Raw genomic sequence first — 17,786 nt, forward strand, 5'->3', positions numbered from 1 at the left:
GGAGAAGTCTAATACGTTTGCATGGACAAGGCGCTGGGCTCCAGCCCTCTTAAGTCTATTTCTCTAGTCTTCAGCTGAAACACATATCTACAAAGATAGGAAAGTTTAGTTTGGTACACCAAATCATTTAGGAAGAAAATATTGAAATTCAAGAGTAAAAGTAGTAATTGAGAAAAAAAAGATTTAAAAATACCAATGTCTGAAATTAGTCATATCTATGTATGTACATGTGATATGTATATGTGAAAACGATTCAGCTCAATCGAGATGAAAAATTTAAAAAGAGGGGACTTATAAAATGTATATGTACATATTATATATAAGGAGATTACCAGTGGACTTGTAATATGTACATACATACATACACATGTATGTTAACACAATAAATATACTACATATTTTGAGACGCAGCTACTCAATCGATGAATAGTTGTGGAGCGAGTGGCATGGTGAGTTCATTATATGTGTAGAAAATGTAAAAAGAAATTATTGAGGAAAAAAGGTTGAATAATACTCAAAATAATTTTATAAAAACCAAAAAATATTATTCAATATGAAAGATAATTTTTGAAATATTACATTCTTAATCATATAGCTGCTATTATAAGAAATAATTTATGTAAAACTTTAACATTTATTTTATTTTCAAGATGAGGTATTAGTTTAAATTCACTGAATAGATAATTAAGATGTCGATGATTCTGATTATAACGTCAGATCGCCCAGTCTCATGTATAATATAAAATTCATTATGTATATTCTGTAAAATCTTCTATAAAAGACCGACGCATATCACTGCTCGAATTGGAATTGTAACAGATATTTGATTCGTTAGCAGCATTTCTCTCTTGCAGTAATTTATTTCTGAGTCTTTTAATAATACGTAATCTTTCCAACCAATTGGAAGCGTATGGCACAGTCGAAGTGGTACTTAAAGACCGTGATATTAATGATGCCAACTGCAACGAAAAAATTCATTTATGTTCATACATTAATTTAAGTTCTTTTCACATTTAGATATACAAATAATATATTATATATCCCGAAACATACGTTTGCATGTAATGCTAATTGTCTCGCTAGAAGTGCAACATTTTGGTCAGAAATAATCTTTGGTTCAGTTTGATTTAAAAATTCTTTTACTTTAACTTCATCCTTAGTTTTTATCGTAACCTTGTTTGTACCATGGTCAAGAGGTTCAATAATTATACATGCAAAATTGAATTGGCCCTTTTAAAGAAAAAGAAAAACAGTATTAAAAATTGTCAGTTATGTTTTATTACACATAAAAAAATATGTTACACTGACCTTTATAGTTTGAATAAGAAAATCTTCACCACTCTCATTGTATACAATTGAAACATAATCATTTCCTATATGCTTTCTTTTTTCATTACATTCTGGATCTGAACTGTTATTTGGCATTAGAGTGGCAACATGGAAGTGTACCTGAAAAATATTTTCAACAATAATTCAAAATAATACACAAAATCAATGAATAGAATTTTCATTGCATAAATAAATTAAAATATTTTTTACCTGCATGATGTCATCTTGCCACACATAAGCAAATCTACCATCCCTACCACCCTTTTCCACATCAAGAAATAGACCCATTGATTCTGCATCCTCGAGTGATATTAAAGTTCCTAAATCTTGAAGAAATTCAGCATAACTAAAAAGAGTTATTATTATTTATTAATTATCATGGAATCTGGTAATCAGTTACAATATGAATTTGGGACATCGAGTACTCAAAATAAGCTAATAATACTATTCTAACCGTAAACTGCCAAATTCGTTTTTTAATATTTTTGTTTCATTGTCATGCTGACCACGGCCAACATAAAGCACCCCTACTCTATATGTTTCTAGCGGTGGTACTAAATCTAGCGTTTTGACAGATCTTGCATGTTGAGGTCCTGATAATAATAATGGGTCTTCTCCACTAGCACCTTTTATTCCAGATCCATGATATAATTGCAAAAAAACAAAAGCAGGACTGACACCTGATTTTGTGGACGAGTCCCTCGGTTTCGGTGAAGAGTTATCTCTAAAGAAAAAAAAGACACAAAAATTCAAAACGTGAATTTTAATAATAAGATACAAAATGTATTGCTACACCACTACACCTTCTTTTTCTAGTGGGACTCATTACAGATATAGTATTAGATCTTTTTGACCTCGACAATGGTGGTAAATCGTCTACAGGTAAGTTTTGTTGTTGACTAGCTTGAGTATCACTAAATTTTAAATTTAAATTTGAAGTATTCCTTGTCTCAGTCGATATAATAGAATTACTCCTACTCGTTGAAACATTTTGAATATTTCTATTTGATAATGCTGTATTCTGCATTCGATTGGTAGGTCTGGGTGATGCTGGTGTAGGCGAATGAGGAGGCTTACTACTAAGTTTTAATAATTCATGAGTGTTTGCTTTTTCTCCTACAGAATTAGAACTTTTATTAGAAGTTATATTGGAATCGTTAATAGACTTTTCATTTAATTCCATTATTTGCGTTTGAGATAGAGAAGATTTTGATGAAACTAAACTGTTTGTGGATAAAAGGACGATATTTTTTTCAGAAGATGATGTTGAAGAACCTTGTACATCGCTTACAACAGGAGTAAGAGTAGAACCTAAAATAGATGAAATTTTATATTATATCAAATTGCTTCACTATCCCTATTTTATAGTAATTAATTTTATTTTGCAATATTACACACCTGGATCTGAATTATAAGTCATTAGATGATGATGAGAATGGGGAGTATGTTGTAAGTGTGGTGGAGTGTTACTAGACATTTCTTCAGGAATAGCTTCACAACTAACTCGCATATCTTTCGTAAGACTTTTCATTGTACCCTTCTTTGATGTTTGGGGACCGCTAGCTCCACTACATGATTACAGAATTATATTCATTTTAAAATACAAATTGAGATAAAAAAAAACATTAGCTGAAGATAACATACCTCATTTCACTGCTGGACTTAAATGATGTATCTTGTGGTTCGCTGCTCATGTGCATGTTCTGTGCATTCATATCGCTTGTTGAATCATCAGTCAATTCCACATCTGCGGCTTCCATTCGCTCACGTATATAAAATGGATTCTTCCAGCTAGATGACATTTCGGGCGATGAATTTGACCGACGAACAGGATGTCTGGATTTATTCTATGAAAGATAAATTCAAATTTTTCAAAAAAACTTACATAAATAAGTAGCTATTAAAAAAATGCGCTTTAAAGATATTAACCTGATCATCTAATAAAGCTTGACCTTGATCATTAGGATTTAACTGATTGTCTTCATCATCTGTATTGGTTCCAGAAGAACTCTGCCTCTGGGGAGAACCAGGTATATTGATAGGTCCTGTAGTAGCATGATGCCTTACAAAGAAAAAAATATATTTTTATATATATTACAGATAAAGTAAAAATTCAATAGCTTACTTCAATAGCTCAATGTTTAGATATAATTTTTTCCGTTCCTATAATGCTAACCTAATACTAGTCATAGCTGTAGAAGTTGAAGTGATGGATGCAGCATGTGTAGAAGGCACAATACAATGAGTAGCGGCATGGGGTGGACGGCGTTCAATAATTGACATGGAAGTCCCAGAAACTCCACTCGTACTAGCACCAACAACTATACTATCTGAATTTGATTTTTGAAGCTGATCTGGTTGAGAACCACCACTGCCACTTCGCGAACGAGGATCTCCATCAGAAAGCTATTTATAAATATAATTTATAGTATTTAACGACAAAACAACATGAAATTAAAATAAATACAAAATAATAATTTATTACAATATCACTTTTGGCATCAGCAAAACCACTAGAAGCAATAGAAGCAGCACTACCCAGATGATAAGGAAGACCGACATTGCAATTAAATTGCGGATTTCCACTATTTAGGGATCCCAGAAACAATGACGAAATGTCATTTAGCGAAACATCACTCAAAAATGAATCCAAATTTACCTAAAATCAGACAATAAAATAAATTTATCATATCAAATAACTATAGAGAAAAAAAAAGAAAAAATTTATTATACTTGATTCTGTAAACGAATCACCCACGAAACATCTCCTGTGGGTCCTCGTACATGAACTTCAGCCCAACTACCACACCAGCAGGCACAATGGGGTCGATTTTCAATAACTCCACTACTACTTCCTATAACACTAGCAGAAGCGCTACTATTACTAGAAGATTTTGAAAAACTACTACCAATAACTCGTTCCAATCGACTTGTAACAGAAGAAACAGCCGGTTTATCATCCGATGACTAAAAAATAAAATAAATACTTACAAAAAAAGTCTGTGGGAAATTTTAACACAATGGTATAAGTTTTTTGTATAATACCTGTTTATTTGCAAAGTTTTCTAGTTTTAAATTTAACTGTGAAGATGGAATAGGTTCAGAATCTGGATTTGCTCTTGGGGAACTTGGGAGCACATCATTTTTGTTTTCTGATGAATTTTGCCTGAAATATGAAACATTTATATATGATAAAAAAAACAATCAATTAAATAAACACTTAAGATTAAGTTAAGATTTTTTTAATTAAAAATACACTGAGATATAAAAAATACTGGAGATAATGTGCATAGTATTTTATCATAATAATGTATTTACATACACCATAAATACGTATTTCAAATTACAACTCAATCCAAGGTTTATCAATAAACCATAACTAAGAAAATTACTAAAATAAGAAATATTTGGAATTTCAAACTGAAGCAATCACAAAAATTTTAATATGCAAATGAATTATTTCATAGTTAATTTTGTATAACAATAAAAATTCAAAATACTTGTATGTATTATACTATGTATATGTATATATAAAACGTACATTAAGAATTCAATTATATTAATTGCATATCTAATACATAGGATGAATTGAAACTTCGAAATAAATAAATCAATTAAACTTTTCTTTTGAATACATATGTATTTATAATATGCTCACGCCTCCAGCATATGATGTGCTGAATATTAAAGATTTTACATGCAGAGAGGTTACATGCATTCAAAAATGAAGTTGCATCAAATAAATAAAATATTTATTTCCACCATTAAAATTTTTCTCCCGATGGTAAAAAATATATGAGTTATGTTATGAACATATGTAATTTACATATGTAAATTTAATACGTAAGAAAAAAATAGAGATTGTAAATAATCTCCATGCCGAAATAATCACAATGCCTAATTGGTCAAAATGATGGTAAAATAATGTAAATTGAATTATTAAAAGAAAACCAATAAAAAATACATAAACATTTCAAAAAATCGTTTTGATAATTGTACCTTGTTGTATGACCAGAGAGGCTTTGTAAAGAACGCGTATTATGGCAGAAAGGTGGAAAGAGAATATTATCAGATATGGAAGAAGAGGAATTTGTCGTTTCATTACTTTTACTATGCTGCAATGTGTATTTTGTGTACCTACAAAGAAGGAAATATTATTTCTTGTCTGCCTACTTACTACTCCATTTGAAATTTGGGGTTAACAGTAAACAATTTGTTTTTAATTTAATCACGGATTACTTACTGTTACATACTCACAATTTAACCAAATTCATAGTTGAAAACTTATTTACAATTATAACAGTTTTATATGTGAGATTTTCAGATGTAATAATCACCTTTTAACATCGGGTCCAATATTTTGGGAAGAATTTTCATCCATGTTCCCAGGCAATCCAGAATTTCCAGCACTGTAAGGACTTTGCAATGAATCAGCATGGGCTTTGCAAAGCATTAAACATCTAAAAAAGTTTCATTTTAATCATGTTTTAAAAGTTATAAAATATATATATGTATATATATGTATGTTGATATCAGATTGAAAACGCCACCTTTCACAAAGACCCTGTCTTAGAGCATTTTGTGAACATCCAGATGTAGTGACAGTAATAATTTTATGTCCCAGTAGCCAAGCCGTCGACTGACCTCCAGATAGTAAAAAATCTGTAGTAGAAGACCTAAAAATAGAAATATTCCAGATCATAAATAAATAATAAAATTATATAAATTTATGATGTGATTGTATATTTATATTACCTTTTTGGTGCGGAAATACAAGGTGAATAAGTGTATCTCGCCATTAAGTCAATGCAAGTTTCGGTTAATTCAATATGGAAAGTGTTAGATGCTTCTTGGGGAGTTCGTAGTTCTCCTAGTGCCGGACGAGTAGGAAGTTCTCTTCGGCGTGAGCCCTATTGACCAATTTAATATACATTTAAATAAACATTCTGAAATACTATTCTTAAAAATTATTTTTTTATAAGTTGAAATTATCCATGGCAACAGAAAAGTTTAAATTAGTTGTAATAGTTGCATTTGTTTTTCGAAATAAAAGTATGTATGTAAATAAAATATATTACTTGTTCTGTAAGACTAGAACTTCGCTTCCTACTCGACGAATCTTGATTTAAATCTATAAAATCTTGTTTCGATTTGCCTTCCTCAAACGGTTTAAGAATGTTATTGTGTAGACCCTTAAAAGCAAACAAAAATACACTTTAACATTTTGATGAACAGCTAAAATGTGTCTTAAATCGTTGAATTACATACATGTTTGATAAATTTGACAAAATCTCTTCTAAACGGCAATCGACATTTGAGAAACCAAGCAGCAATTACATGATGGGCTAACGAAACTATGTAGTGATTGTATTTGAATGGATTTGTGTATGGAAGAAGTATAGCAAATACAGACATATACTGATCTCCAACAAATGATGCGAACACTTTTGGAAGACGAGTCAAAGCTGAAATGAAAAAATATATTTAATAATAGATACTGAAAACTTCCACTCAATTGAACATTCACCAAATCAGTAATTTTTTTAATTTATTTCATATAAAAAGAATTAAAAGTACTTGATAAAAATTCCAAAATTGGTATGGCAATATACACTGTAGCAGATATCTTTGATAAATCGAGTAAAACTTCTGGAAGCAATTTTACCATAGTATCACGCATTTCTAATGTAAATATAGTGAGAGCAGTGACACACTGTTGCGCACATGGGGATACAACTGGAAATATACAATACAAAGTATTTAATTAAAATTAAAATTTCTTATAGAGCTACATCAGCCAAATATAGAAATGGGATGGTTCCACAACAAAACGTCTTGCCAGGGGTTTTTAAAATATGTATAATCATTAAAGTATGAATTTAAAGAATCTATTTTTTTTTTTAATCCAGTTTCATGTTTATGCAAGTTTGTCAATATTATCAAAATTATTAGATTATAATTTCAAGTGCAATATGTACGGGAAAACAATACTTAATCATAATTACGGGCGGAACATATACATTTGCATTTATTTGTTTACGTGAAATAAATCATTATTTTCTTATTAGTATGAAGAATTCGAAAGTTCTTATAATAGAGTTTGTTATTTAGGATTAACTTTCGATTATACTGGTTTAGGGAAGATGGGTAGACGAAATTAGGAAAATGTACAGGTTGAGATGGATGAGAGTTGCGCGAAACAGACATTATGTCGGGTTATCATTTTGTCTGTAGACATTATGTCCTAGACGTTTTATCATGACACCAAGGGGATACAAATACACACATAAACTAAAAAATTAAATTACTTACCGAGGCCAAATTTCATACATTTAATTATACGCTGTTGTAATTGAGGATCAAGATGAGCGTGATAAGGTGCTAAGCATGTAAGTACGGGTAGTACTGCTGTGTGAAAATCTGATCGAGATGGTTTACCAGGTGTATTGTAAAGACTCTCAGGTAACATTAACGATTTATCCATCACCTGTAAATAAAATTTGATATTTTTAAAAAAATATATAAACAGCAGTGTATTACAAAAAAATTCACCCCTATAACTTTAACCAAATTCATATAATCTTAATATGAGTAGATTTTATTCAAATTATTAAAGAAAAAATGAATGCCGATTTCGTTACCATAGAACACAGAGCGGTTGCTAATAAATCAACATCGTTATTATTTTTTGACAACACCAATGCCTTGTTCTGCATCACATTAGGAATTTCCTTTAACACGGTTGATAGAACCGACCAATCTTTTTCTTGTTTTAAACAAGTGATTATTATTTTACAGGCTTTTCTTATGGAAACATATGAAATTTGTGTCTGAAAAGAATTGCTTTTATATATTGCAGATAGTAAACTCACATTTAATTTATATATGTATATAACAGATCATATGTATATACCGGTAAAAAAGATGGATTTTGATACATTGCTTGTGGAGTTGGACTGTGAGATGGTCTAGTTGCACTTCCACCGCCTTCTATACAAATATATGGACTATATATAATACGATCGTCTGGTTTTCTTGGAAATCCGATGTGGTATAATGAGTTTGCTCGAGCAGACAAAAACCACTCCAGGAGCTATTAAAAAGTTAAATAAAAATCAATTGAAATTTTTAAGACTACATTTTGGTATTTAAAGTTTGATTTAAAAAATTACATTTAATCTGATTGATGGATGTTTTTCAAAAAGTGCAGGTTTTTCATAGTGAAGTTGGAGATGATTTAAAACTGCAGAATACGCCCGAACAGCATGGGTTGAAGGTAACTGATGCAATTTATGAAGACAAATTTGTACGACTCCAGCAGCTACAGCTTTGATATCACTAACATCTGTTTCAGGAGGTAAGACTATAGGTTCAGCTGTTACATATAGTTCAAAGGGACGATTAAGCAACTAAAAATAAGTCGTTATTTTTTAATTATGTACTTGAACATGATTGTTATTATATTTTTATATGATCTACCTTTTCCAGAATATCGAAAAGATCTGAGAATCTCTTTGAATGACAGTTAACTGCAATATCGATTAGTAATTTAGAAGAGGCGCAACGTATTACAGGATCAGCTTCTGTAGAACAATGCTGTAAGTTTGGCAATATTACTTTGTCAAGAAGTTCTTCTTCATAACTAAATCTGAAAAAATATAAAAGTATAAAAGCAATGTGTACATTTATAAACGCACTTTCAAATATTAAACTTACTTGTTCTGATCGAATATTGTTTGAAGAGCTTGAAGAACCTTTAGCCTAATGCTTACCCTGGATTCGTGGCGACAATAGCGTTCAACTAATCGATTTAATGTGTTTAACCACTCATGATTTGTGGGAATAATTTGTGACATAAAATACCCTATTAATTTCAAAACTGAATTTTCCTGCAACAAAACATAAATTATATACATATATATATATTGTTAATGCGCGTCACACAAAGCAAATGATCTATTATATGTACAAATATGTAAATTACTACATATAATATTTATATGTATTAACAATTAAAAATAATAAATTCACTTACAGGTCGATCACGACCACATGCATCAATTACGCTGTACATATTATCAATACTTCCATTAAAACAACCATTATCATAGAGCTGTTCAATAGCTGTAATTGTTTCACGAAGATGTGATACGGTTTGATGATATGGAGATTGTGTCCCTTCTAGAAAATTTAAGACAGTAAATTAAAATAAACGGCAATTTAAAAATACACAAATGTACACATTTACTAAGATGAAAAAAATCTAACCCAGTTGCTTGATAATATTCAGCAAAATTGTAAAAATAAGATCCCAAGCTGGTTCGTGTAATTCTTGTCCATGTTTGTTGACTAAGCTCTGTGTTGCTAAGATGACTTCATATGTTACAACAGATTGATTGCCTTCAAGAGCCTTTTGAATTGACAAAAATCAATTTCGTTATTACTTCTTATAATAATATTAGAGAAAATCCCATTAATTTATTAAGTTATTATACAAAAAAGTACAATAGACAATATATCAACACTATACTACCCCAAAAAAAACCTCTTACTTTAAGAAAACTGGGCAAAACTTGGGTTGGTGTACATTTTAATGTGGCTACACGCTTAGGACCCCAAAGTGACATATTCAGGTAAAATACAGCACCTCGTACAAGTCCACAATCACCACCTGCACCTGTGCCTAAGGCTACACACATTACATGTAATGCCGAATGTCCTAAATCTGTACCCAACACACAGCGCATTATCTGAAGGAAGAAAGTACATACAAACGTTAAATAAAGCACACACACAGTTTAAATCAATTATGTATTTTGCAATGAAACAACAAAATTCAAATGACATTACAATATATTTTTTTGTATCTGGAAGTAGGTCATGTCTTATTGAAAATAAAAAAAATTCCCAACGTTTCGCTGAAACGTATATCAAAAACGGTGTCACGACGAAACGTCTAAGACTAAATGATAATGTGATATAATGTCTACGGACAAAATTCATCACGTTATCATTTTACCTGTAGATATTATGTCGCGTTATTTTGTTGTAGATGTTGTGTCGTTAGACGTTTTGTCGTGGAAACCATAGAAAACTGCCTTACAACCACTGTATGTGTTAAAGTGAATTTTGTTTTTACTACTACTCATATTCCTCAAATGTATAGATAAAATCGAGGGTTGAACACGAATTTTTATATACATACATACGTACGCCAGAATGTTACATAAAGTCCAATGCACTCATATAACTATGAAATGATGTATGCTCGGCATAGCGAGGTGAGTTAGAAAATGGAATATGTGGGTGAGAAGTAAGACACGGGTAGTTTATATAGTGGAACGAGTAAAGAGACTGAAATAGCTATGGGCGGAGCACGTAGCTAGAAGAATGAAGAAAAGGTAGAAAAAGAAGTGCTGGAGAGAATGTAAAAAGGAGCGAGGAAGACCACATGGGAGATGGATGGGTGAAATAAGAAAAATATGTAAGATAAGATGGATGAGAGTTACTCAAGAGACAAATGGAAGCATGTTGGTGAATTCAGTTATGAATCGTGAATGGCTGTGGATGATGATGATATGCATGTATGTATGTATGTACATAGACTATGATAGGATGTTTTTACTTTTTTTAAAATTACATCTATATTTTATCGAATTTGTATCATTTAAACGCCGCATATGCAGATACAAAATTTATATACCAATAAATGATGTTATTTTATTGTGATATATTTTCTACGTTTATCCTGCTTTGACGTACATACATATAAAGCTTAAATCCAAATAATAAATATAATGTTATTTTTTGTTAGACCAATTGACACATGTATAAGAGACATAATTCAATCACTACATATTAAACTAACAACCAATACATATGTACATACATTACTGGCGTGCCTTCCATACATGCAGTGCATGCCTTAAAAATTTAAAATGAGAGTATTTTAATTTCACATCATATTCAATTTTGTGAAGCTGTTTATTTTTATTGAATTTAATTTTTATGTTATATGATTATACGTTCTAATCATTTCAATGCACAAAAATAGTGACAACAGCGCCAGCACAGGCATCTTAAATTTGGAGTCTTCGATCATATGGTACTAAGGTATCTTAACCATTCGACATGCATTGATATCCATCATAGAAGTTCTCTAGACATTCCAATATTTTTTTAAGAAACAACAAATAAAAATTTATTGGTTATTTTTTTCTTCGACATATTCTATGTACTTCAATAAAAATCACTGCACGCCACTGATGTACATACATATATGAATTTATCGTCAAGTATTTGACATCTATTAAAAATATTTAATGACACCAATAGTTTTACTAAATATTCGTCACATCCATATAATAGACATCAAAATTTATACGAACAAAACTATTAAATAAATGAATAGCTATCTAAATATTGTTTAATATATAATATGGCATTAATAAGAACATACCTTCCAACTAGGTTGACAGTATTCTTCAACATTAACAGTTCTACACAAGGCAGATATGAAAGTCTTTAAAGATTCATGTGGAAAAATAGAGTAACATACAATTGCATCTAAAACTTGCAGACAACCGAGAACAACTTGTGATGCAGGCGAATAACAGCATAAAAAACAAGTGTTACTGCAAAAAAAAAGTACAATATTGATATGTAAATATTTAAAATTGCAATAAAAATAATTAATAAAGTTTGCATCCATACTTGACAAACCCGGAAATCACTTCTTTCGACATATATGCAGCATTATATTTTATTAAATTTACTAACAATGTTAAAAATTCTTGTGTTAAATCTGGATATGTGACAGTAGGCATCCATTGCAGCATAAATTTAAATATCTAAAATTTTAACAAGACATTAATAAATCTGAAAATGTATATGCACATGTAATTGCACAAATAATAAAAAAAAGCTACCTGTTCTTCAAAATATGTAATGTCTTTTCCATTTGAAGTTAGAGTCTGTAGAAGTTCCAACCTTTCATGAATATCTTCCGGATGATTGTGGTCTACTATCACTCTAAAAAACTGACCTCTCATAATATTGAGCAAGTCATATTGCCCTTGAATCAAATGACGTAAAAACAATAATGCACAGTGTCGACATTCTTTGGACTGCTCAGGTTGTATTAAATCAGCTATGCATAGCCACAATTTTTCAACAGCTAGTTGCTAGAAAATCAATTACTAAATTTAAAAAAATCCAAAAAAAATTTAAATTTAAAATGTTGCATAGTAAAATATAAATATTGTATATATGTATGTATGTATCTATACACAATATGAAGACATTTAAATGTAAGCAAATCATATTATTATATATGTATACATACATATATTATCAAACGAGCTATGTAATCTTGTATAATTAATTGTATGTAGTGTTTTTATTATTTATATAAAAATTTATTCATTTATTTATATATGTATGTATAATATATATAGAGACACAATAGTAAGTATAATTTAGATTCTGAAGGCCAGATAATTTAAATTGCATCCAAAATTGACTTTAATACATCATCCTCTCTGACTTCTGTCCCAAAATGAAATTAGTCAAACATGACTTCATATGATGATGTGTTGTTACTTGGTATCCCACATGTGTTCGATGCTCCAACAGCAGTGTGTGGACCAATAAAATTGTAGCAATGATTTATAAAGCCTATTTATGTTAGATATTCTCCAAAATTGCCATCATCAATGTTTCCGCACTAGTCATTCACTTTGACCAAAAAAAAAAAATCTCGTGATCGACTGCTTAAAAAATACTCGGCTGGCATTGATTATTGAGAACAAGCTCTCTTCAATTTTGAAGTTCTTGGTGAGAACGACGATTATAATTATAATTACTATTCTCTTTAAATACATGAATGAATTCATTTATAATATGGCTCAAGATTACAGCGTATTTTTTTGTATAAATTCCAAAAAAATCATAAAATTTTCAGTTTTTCCCATATTGTATATTTAATTGGAGAGCAAGAATTTGAAGGAGATTTTTTATAGATTTGTAGATTTAAAATACAGTATTTATTATTAGATTCTTAATAGAACAGAACAATTTACTAAGTAATGTTCACGAGATTTGAGGAGAATTAATCAATTAAATAAATTATATTCTGCATTTAGAGATTTGTATTATATTTGTATTATCTCACTCATTAAATATGTGCATATATATTGAATTATAGTAAATTTCAGGAACACGCGAATAAATCGCATAGTTTGAAACAAGTCTAAATATCATTTAATTTTCTGAAAACATTCAATTGATATATAATTTTTTATTTGATACACGAGTTAAAAACACATTTTTAATTGTAATTTTATAAATTCTATTATTTCAATCTACATACATATATATGCCTTGTTACGATTATAAAACCAAACATACAACAATTAATATATTACGTTATTAACTTTATAAAAATAAACTCACATCGTCTAATCTGTTTGCAACAATATTTTCATACAAGTTTTTGATAGCTTTCAGTCTTTGCGGTGTAGGAGTATCACAGCTCAATTCCTTTTCTATTTCAGTTGTGATAGCGAAATCTATTCTACCTTTAAAACTACCTGAAAAATTAAAACAAATATGTTGAATTGAAACAAAATTTCAAATTACCACATATAAACAACACCTAGAGAGCGAATTTGATTTAATGCGTAAGCAACATGTCACACAGGAAAATGAACATATAACGTAGACACGAAATAAAAAATGCGAAAGATGAGAATTTGCACAACATATTGTTCCAATCAAATTTATGGGGTAATGTAAATCGTAAATAAAGAGAAAGAGTGGAGGAAAATCTAGATAAATCTTATACATGTATATAAATAGTAGAAAAGGGAACGAGGGAGGGGTAGGGGGCGGGAGTTGGGCCGGGGGCTGGAGGACGGTGGGGAGAAGAGAGGTGGAGGAGTGGACGAGTGGAGGAGTGGAAGAGTGGAAGAGTGGAAGAGTGGCAGAGTGGCAGAGTGGCAGAGTGAGGGGACAAGACAGTGGCGAGACACGACACGACACTTGGGGTTTCATCTCACCGGCGACGTTTTTGCTTGCGCGAAAAAAGCCCTTCAGTTTGTCCTGAAAGGACTTGCTCTCCCTGGAGCTCATGTCGCCCGCCGCGGTGACAGCTGCCGCGCCTCCAAAGCACTCTCGCACTTGCACCCGCACCCGCACCCGCACCCGCACCCACACCAGCACCAGCACTCGCTCCGCGCGACCTCCCCTCTCTCCACTCCCCCAGTCACTGTTCACTTGTGCATACTGGCAACTCTGCGCACTACATACATTTCTTCAATTATACCTACGAGAAAAATTACAATAATTAGTTGACATTTCTCTTCCCTATGAAGTCGTAAATTAAGGTGGGTACACACGCAACCGCATGCATAATCAATATTTTTGTACAAGCGTGCTTGAGCGTCTTTACGGTTATTTTGCGCAAAATATCATTCGCAATGTTGATAATCGTTTGCAGTGGCGGCTCGTCTATATGGGCTGCTCGGCTACAGCCCTCCCAGTATAGTACAAATCGGTCTACTTCACGGGCCCGAAAGTGAAACGCCCGAAAACGCAAATATCGGAAGGCACTGATCAGAAAATCGAAAGATCTTAAAATAAAGGGTGCATGGTAAACGGTACTATGTATATATAATATATATGAGTGGCATGCGGTGAAATTATCTCTCTTTTTGTCATACAGCCTTGTTTAATGTGCGCGCGCAGAATACGGGAGGAAAAGCTTGTTCCTCTTGTTCCTGTTGTATCCTGCTCGCGCAAATTAAGTGAGTATGTACCGTTTACCATGCACCCTTTTTTTATCTTTCGACTTAAGATCTTTCGATTTTCGATCTTTGCCTTTCGATATTTGCGTTTTCGAACGTTTCACTTTCGGGCCCGTGAGGGAGATCGAATACAAATGCATGCTATTTTTGCCGTCCATATGGGCTGTAGGGCTGCAGACCTCCCAGCATAGTACATATGCATGCTATTTTTGTTTGCATTTGATCACCTGCAGCCCCCCCTCTATGAATTCTCACGAGCCGCCACTGATCGTTTGTTATATGTTCTACCTTCTCTTATGGTCGAATCCTACTTTTCAATCATAGGTGTGACGAGTTATGATATATTCAAATAAGTTTTATATTCTGAGGGGAATCAGGATACGCTTGCACAACTATGCCACACAATTTTTGAACGAATTTGACACACCCGACAACGATCAAATGCAACAAGTGCCCTCCACAAAAATATGGGAACAAAGGATAACCACACTGCTACGCAACAAAGGTCGAGCTTCGATTCTCATTCCTTTACTGAACCTCTGTATACGTGTGTAACATTATGGATATTGTAACGTGACGTTCTCCCAGTCGTCCCTTCAGTTGGTAGCGGTTGCTAGTTTTTGCGAATAGCAACACAGGCCGATAGTTTTTACCGCGAAAAGCAGGAGACGAGAGCCTCTCATTCATTCGCACTTCGGTCGTCACGGGGCACAGGCGTGCCCCCCCACCCCCGATCTCTCCCGAGCCGTTTCCATCGTGAACGAGCCCAGAGATCCGCCATCTTGTTGGATAGCCGCGGGACGGTTGAGTTTATCATAACTCCCTCCCCGAGTTCCAACGAGTACGTCACCTGTATCTCCACGCAGCTTCATATTCCCGTGCGAGTTAACCTTTCCATGGTAGCCAAGCGCTCCGAAAAGCCCAAGAAGCACCAACCGCTGTAAGACCGAGATGAGGATTCTAATCAGGAACCTAACGACAACTTAATGACATGTCCCTGTACGCCAGTAACTCTCCCAGCGAGAGAGTTGTATTCCCGCGTAAATACGTCTGTTACAATATATTAATAAACAATTTTACACTGTGTTTATTATACTCTCCATACATGATGAGAGGGGAGTACCAGCCGATGCTAATAACGAGGGCCCGGTCTCCGAAAGTACCGGTTCACATTTTATAAAATTTTAATTGTGGTGAATTCTATGTTAATTAATAAACTACTAAAAGAGCAACTTGCACTAATTGAAAACAAATAAAATTGTCATTATACGTACGTATAATGAAAAAAATATGGTGCGGGTCCATAGTTACGATTCTACACCAGGGCGCGGATTTTCTCTTGATGGCTCTAATCTTCTTCAACACATATGTACATATACTTCATCGATCAACAACTGGCGGCATGCAGTCTCTTCATAGACACAAATTCGATCTCTATATTTCATTCATAGATAATTAAGAGGGCTGGACACCAGCGCCTTGTCCATACTGACGTATTAGACTTCTCCCTTCCTCAATTATGGCACTAGAGAAATTATTCATGTTTATATCATACATGTTTATCAGGCATGAAGTTACGTGTGTATCAACCTTTATCTATAGTACATTATATTCGAATCGGATTCAAATATAATATTTGCGAGTGTGGCGGTGTTCATTTTTGGGCGACCGCAACTACGACTGCACTGCAAATATCTATGTAGGTACTGGGATCATTTTTTCATTATAATCATTGAAGGAGTACAGGCTCGGCCTTTTCCTGACGGGGACTAAAAAAAATAATTGGGGCCAAAAATTCTGAATTTGGATCGTAATTATTTATTATGGCATAAACAAAATTCTAACAAAAAACTCAAATACAAACAAAAAATTTAAATACAATCAAAACAAGTTTAAAACGATGTATTATTGAGTTTTCGTGAAAATACCTGTTACCTGAGACAGTAATACAAATGCTTGTGTTTTCATAACATCCGTTGTAATAAGTAACCCCATCAATCTTTAAAATTTCAGTTTTGTAAAAAAAACATTTTTTTCGAGATGTTCCGTGATCGAGATTTTAGTGACATCTGCGGAATCACTTTTTGCGGAATAATCCGTTTACCGAATCTTAAACACGACACATAGTCGTTGAAAGTGAGCTGATGGTTTGAGTCCGGCTATTAACAAACAGTTATATATGTGGTTCATGACTTTATTTGTAAATGAAATTGATTTCAATTGTGCATGATAAAACTGAAACTTTTTTTCATCATTCCTTTGTTAAAACGTAGCATAAACGGGAATCATATGTTAATTGGAAGAAAATCCTACCCAATTATGATGTAAAAGCTTATAAAATCACATATATCTACTTAATTTATAACGAAAGATTATTGTTGCGATAGTATTGTTGCTCGGTGACTATCGATACTAATGCAACAACAATTCTCAAACTAATATATTAAATCATTTGATTATGTTCATCATTATGTTTAAGAGAAATGTAATTGTTTTGAGTTCTACTTAATAAATCCGTTCTTCAGCTACGAATTACGATACGGCTTTTAGAAAAGTGTTACTCTCGCGATCGCCTCGTATACACAAATCGGTTCGGTGATTACTGGTCACAAAGTCATTAAAATCTCTATAGCGGAACATCTGGCAGCCGAA

At 32.4% G+C, this 17,786-nt stretch overlaps 2 protein-coding genes across 5 annotated transcripts in view; both read right to left on the reverse strand.

Annotated features, from left to right (window-relative positions):
- Positions 1-17,786, reverse strand: part of Rbbp5 (retinoblastoma binding protein 5) — a 199,610-nt gene that overhangs the window by 78,421 nt on the left and 103,403 nt on the right. The gene's annotated exons all lie outside the window — the stretch shown is intronic.
- gig (TSC complex subunit tuberin) lies at positions 510-14,592 on the reverse strand. 4 transcript variants are annotated; one of them, XM_077443154.1, is made up of 35 exons: positions 14,388-14,592; positions 13,783-13,919; positions 12,258-12,512; positions 12,043-12,179; positions 11,789-11,963; positions 9,882-10,079; positions 9,598-9,739; positions 9,365-9,510; positions 9,046-9,218; positions 8,809-8,977; positions 8,502-8,738; positions 8,243-8,422; positions 7,971-8,159; positions 7,642-7,816; positions 6,907-7,065; positions 6,598-6,794; positions 6,408-6,521; positions 6,085-6,239; positions 5,880-6,005; positions 5,667-5,789; positions 5,329-5,466; positions 4,375-4,495; positions 4,063-4,296; positions 3,815-3,988; positions 3,506-3,735; positions 3,259-3,391; positions 2,974-3,176; positions 2,728-2,897; positions 2,554-2,640; positions 2,133-2,445; positions 1,784-2,053; positions 1,540-1,675; positions 1,309-1,449; positions 1,054-1,230; positions 510-959 (listed from the first exon to the last, which is right to left on the reverse strand). In XM_077443154.1, exons 1-35 carry the CDS (start codon positions 14,458-14,460, stop codon positions 750-752), a joined length of 5,997 nt encoding a protein of 1,998 aa, XP_077299280.1. In that variant the 5' UTR covers positions 14,461-14,592; the 3' UTR covers positions 510-749. The 4 variants fall into 4 exon arrangements, with proteins under 4 accessions (XP_077299280.1, XP_077299282.1, XP_077299279.1 ...); XM_077443156.1 differs by lacking the exon at positions 5,329-5,466; XM_077443153.1 differs by having other exon boundaries at positions 2,133-2,640.

Source organism: Arctopsyche grandis, chromosome 12, assembly GCF_051622035.1.
Source record: "Arctopsyche grandis isolate Sample6627 chromosome 12, ASM5162203v2, whole genome shotgun sequence".
NCBI classification, from domain to species: Eukaryota; Metazoa; Arthropoda; class Insecta; order Trichoptera; family Hydropsychidae; genus Arctopsyche; species Arctopsyche grandis.

Bases quoted from the DNA above. Each gene is read 5' to 3' on its own strand.
- gig (XM_077443153.1), bottom strand. From the start codon at position 14,460: ATGAGCTCCAGGGAGAGCAAGTCCTTTCAGGACAAACTGAAGGGCTTT. The intron at 7,817-7,970 runs GTAACGAAATCG...TTTTATTTACAG, and splicing joins CAACCGCTCTGTGTTCTATG to GTGATGGATAAATCGTTAAT. The intron at 1,231-1,308 runs GTCAGTGTAACA...TTTCTTTAAAAG, and splicing joins TTCTTATTCAAACTATAAAG to GGCCAATTCAATTTTGCATG.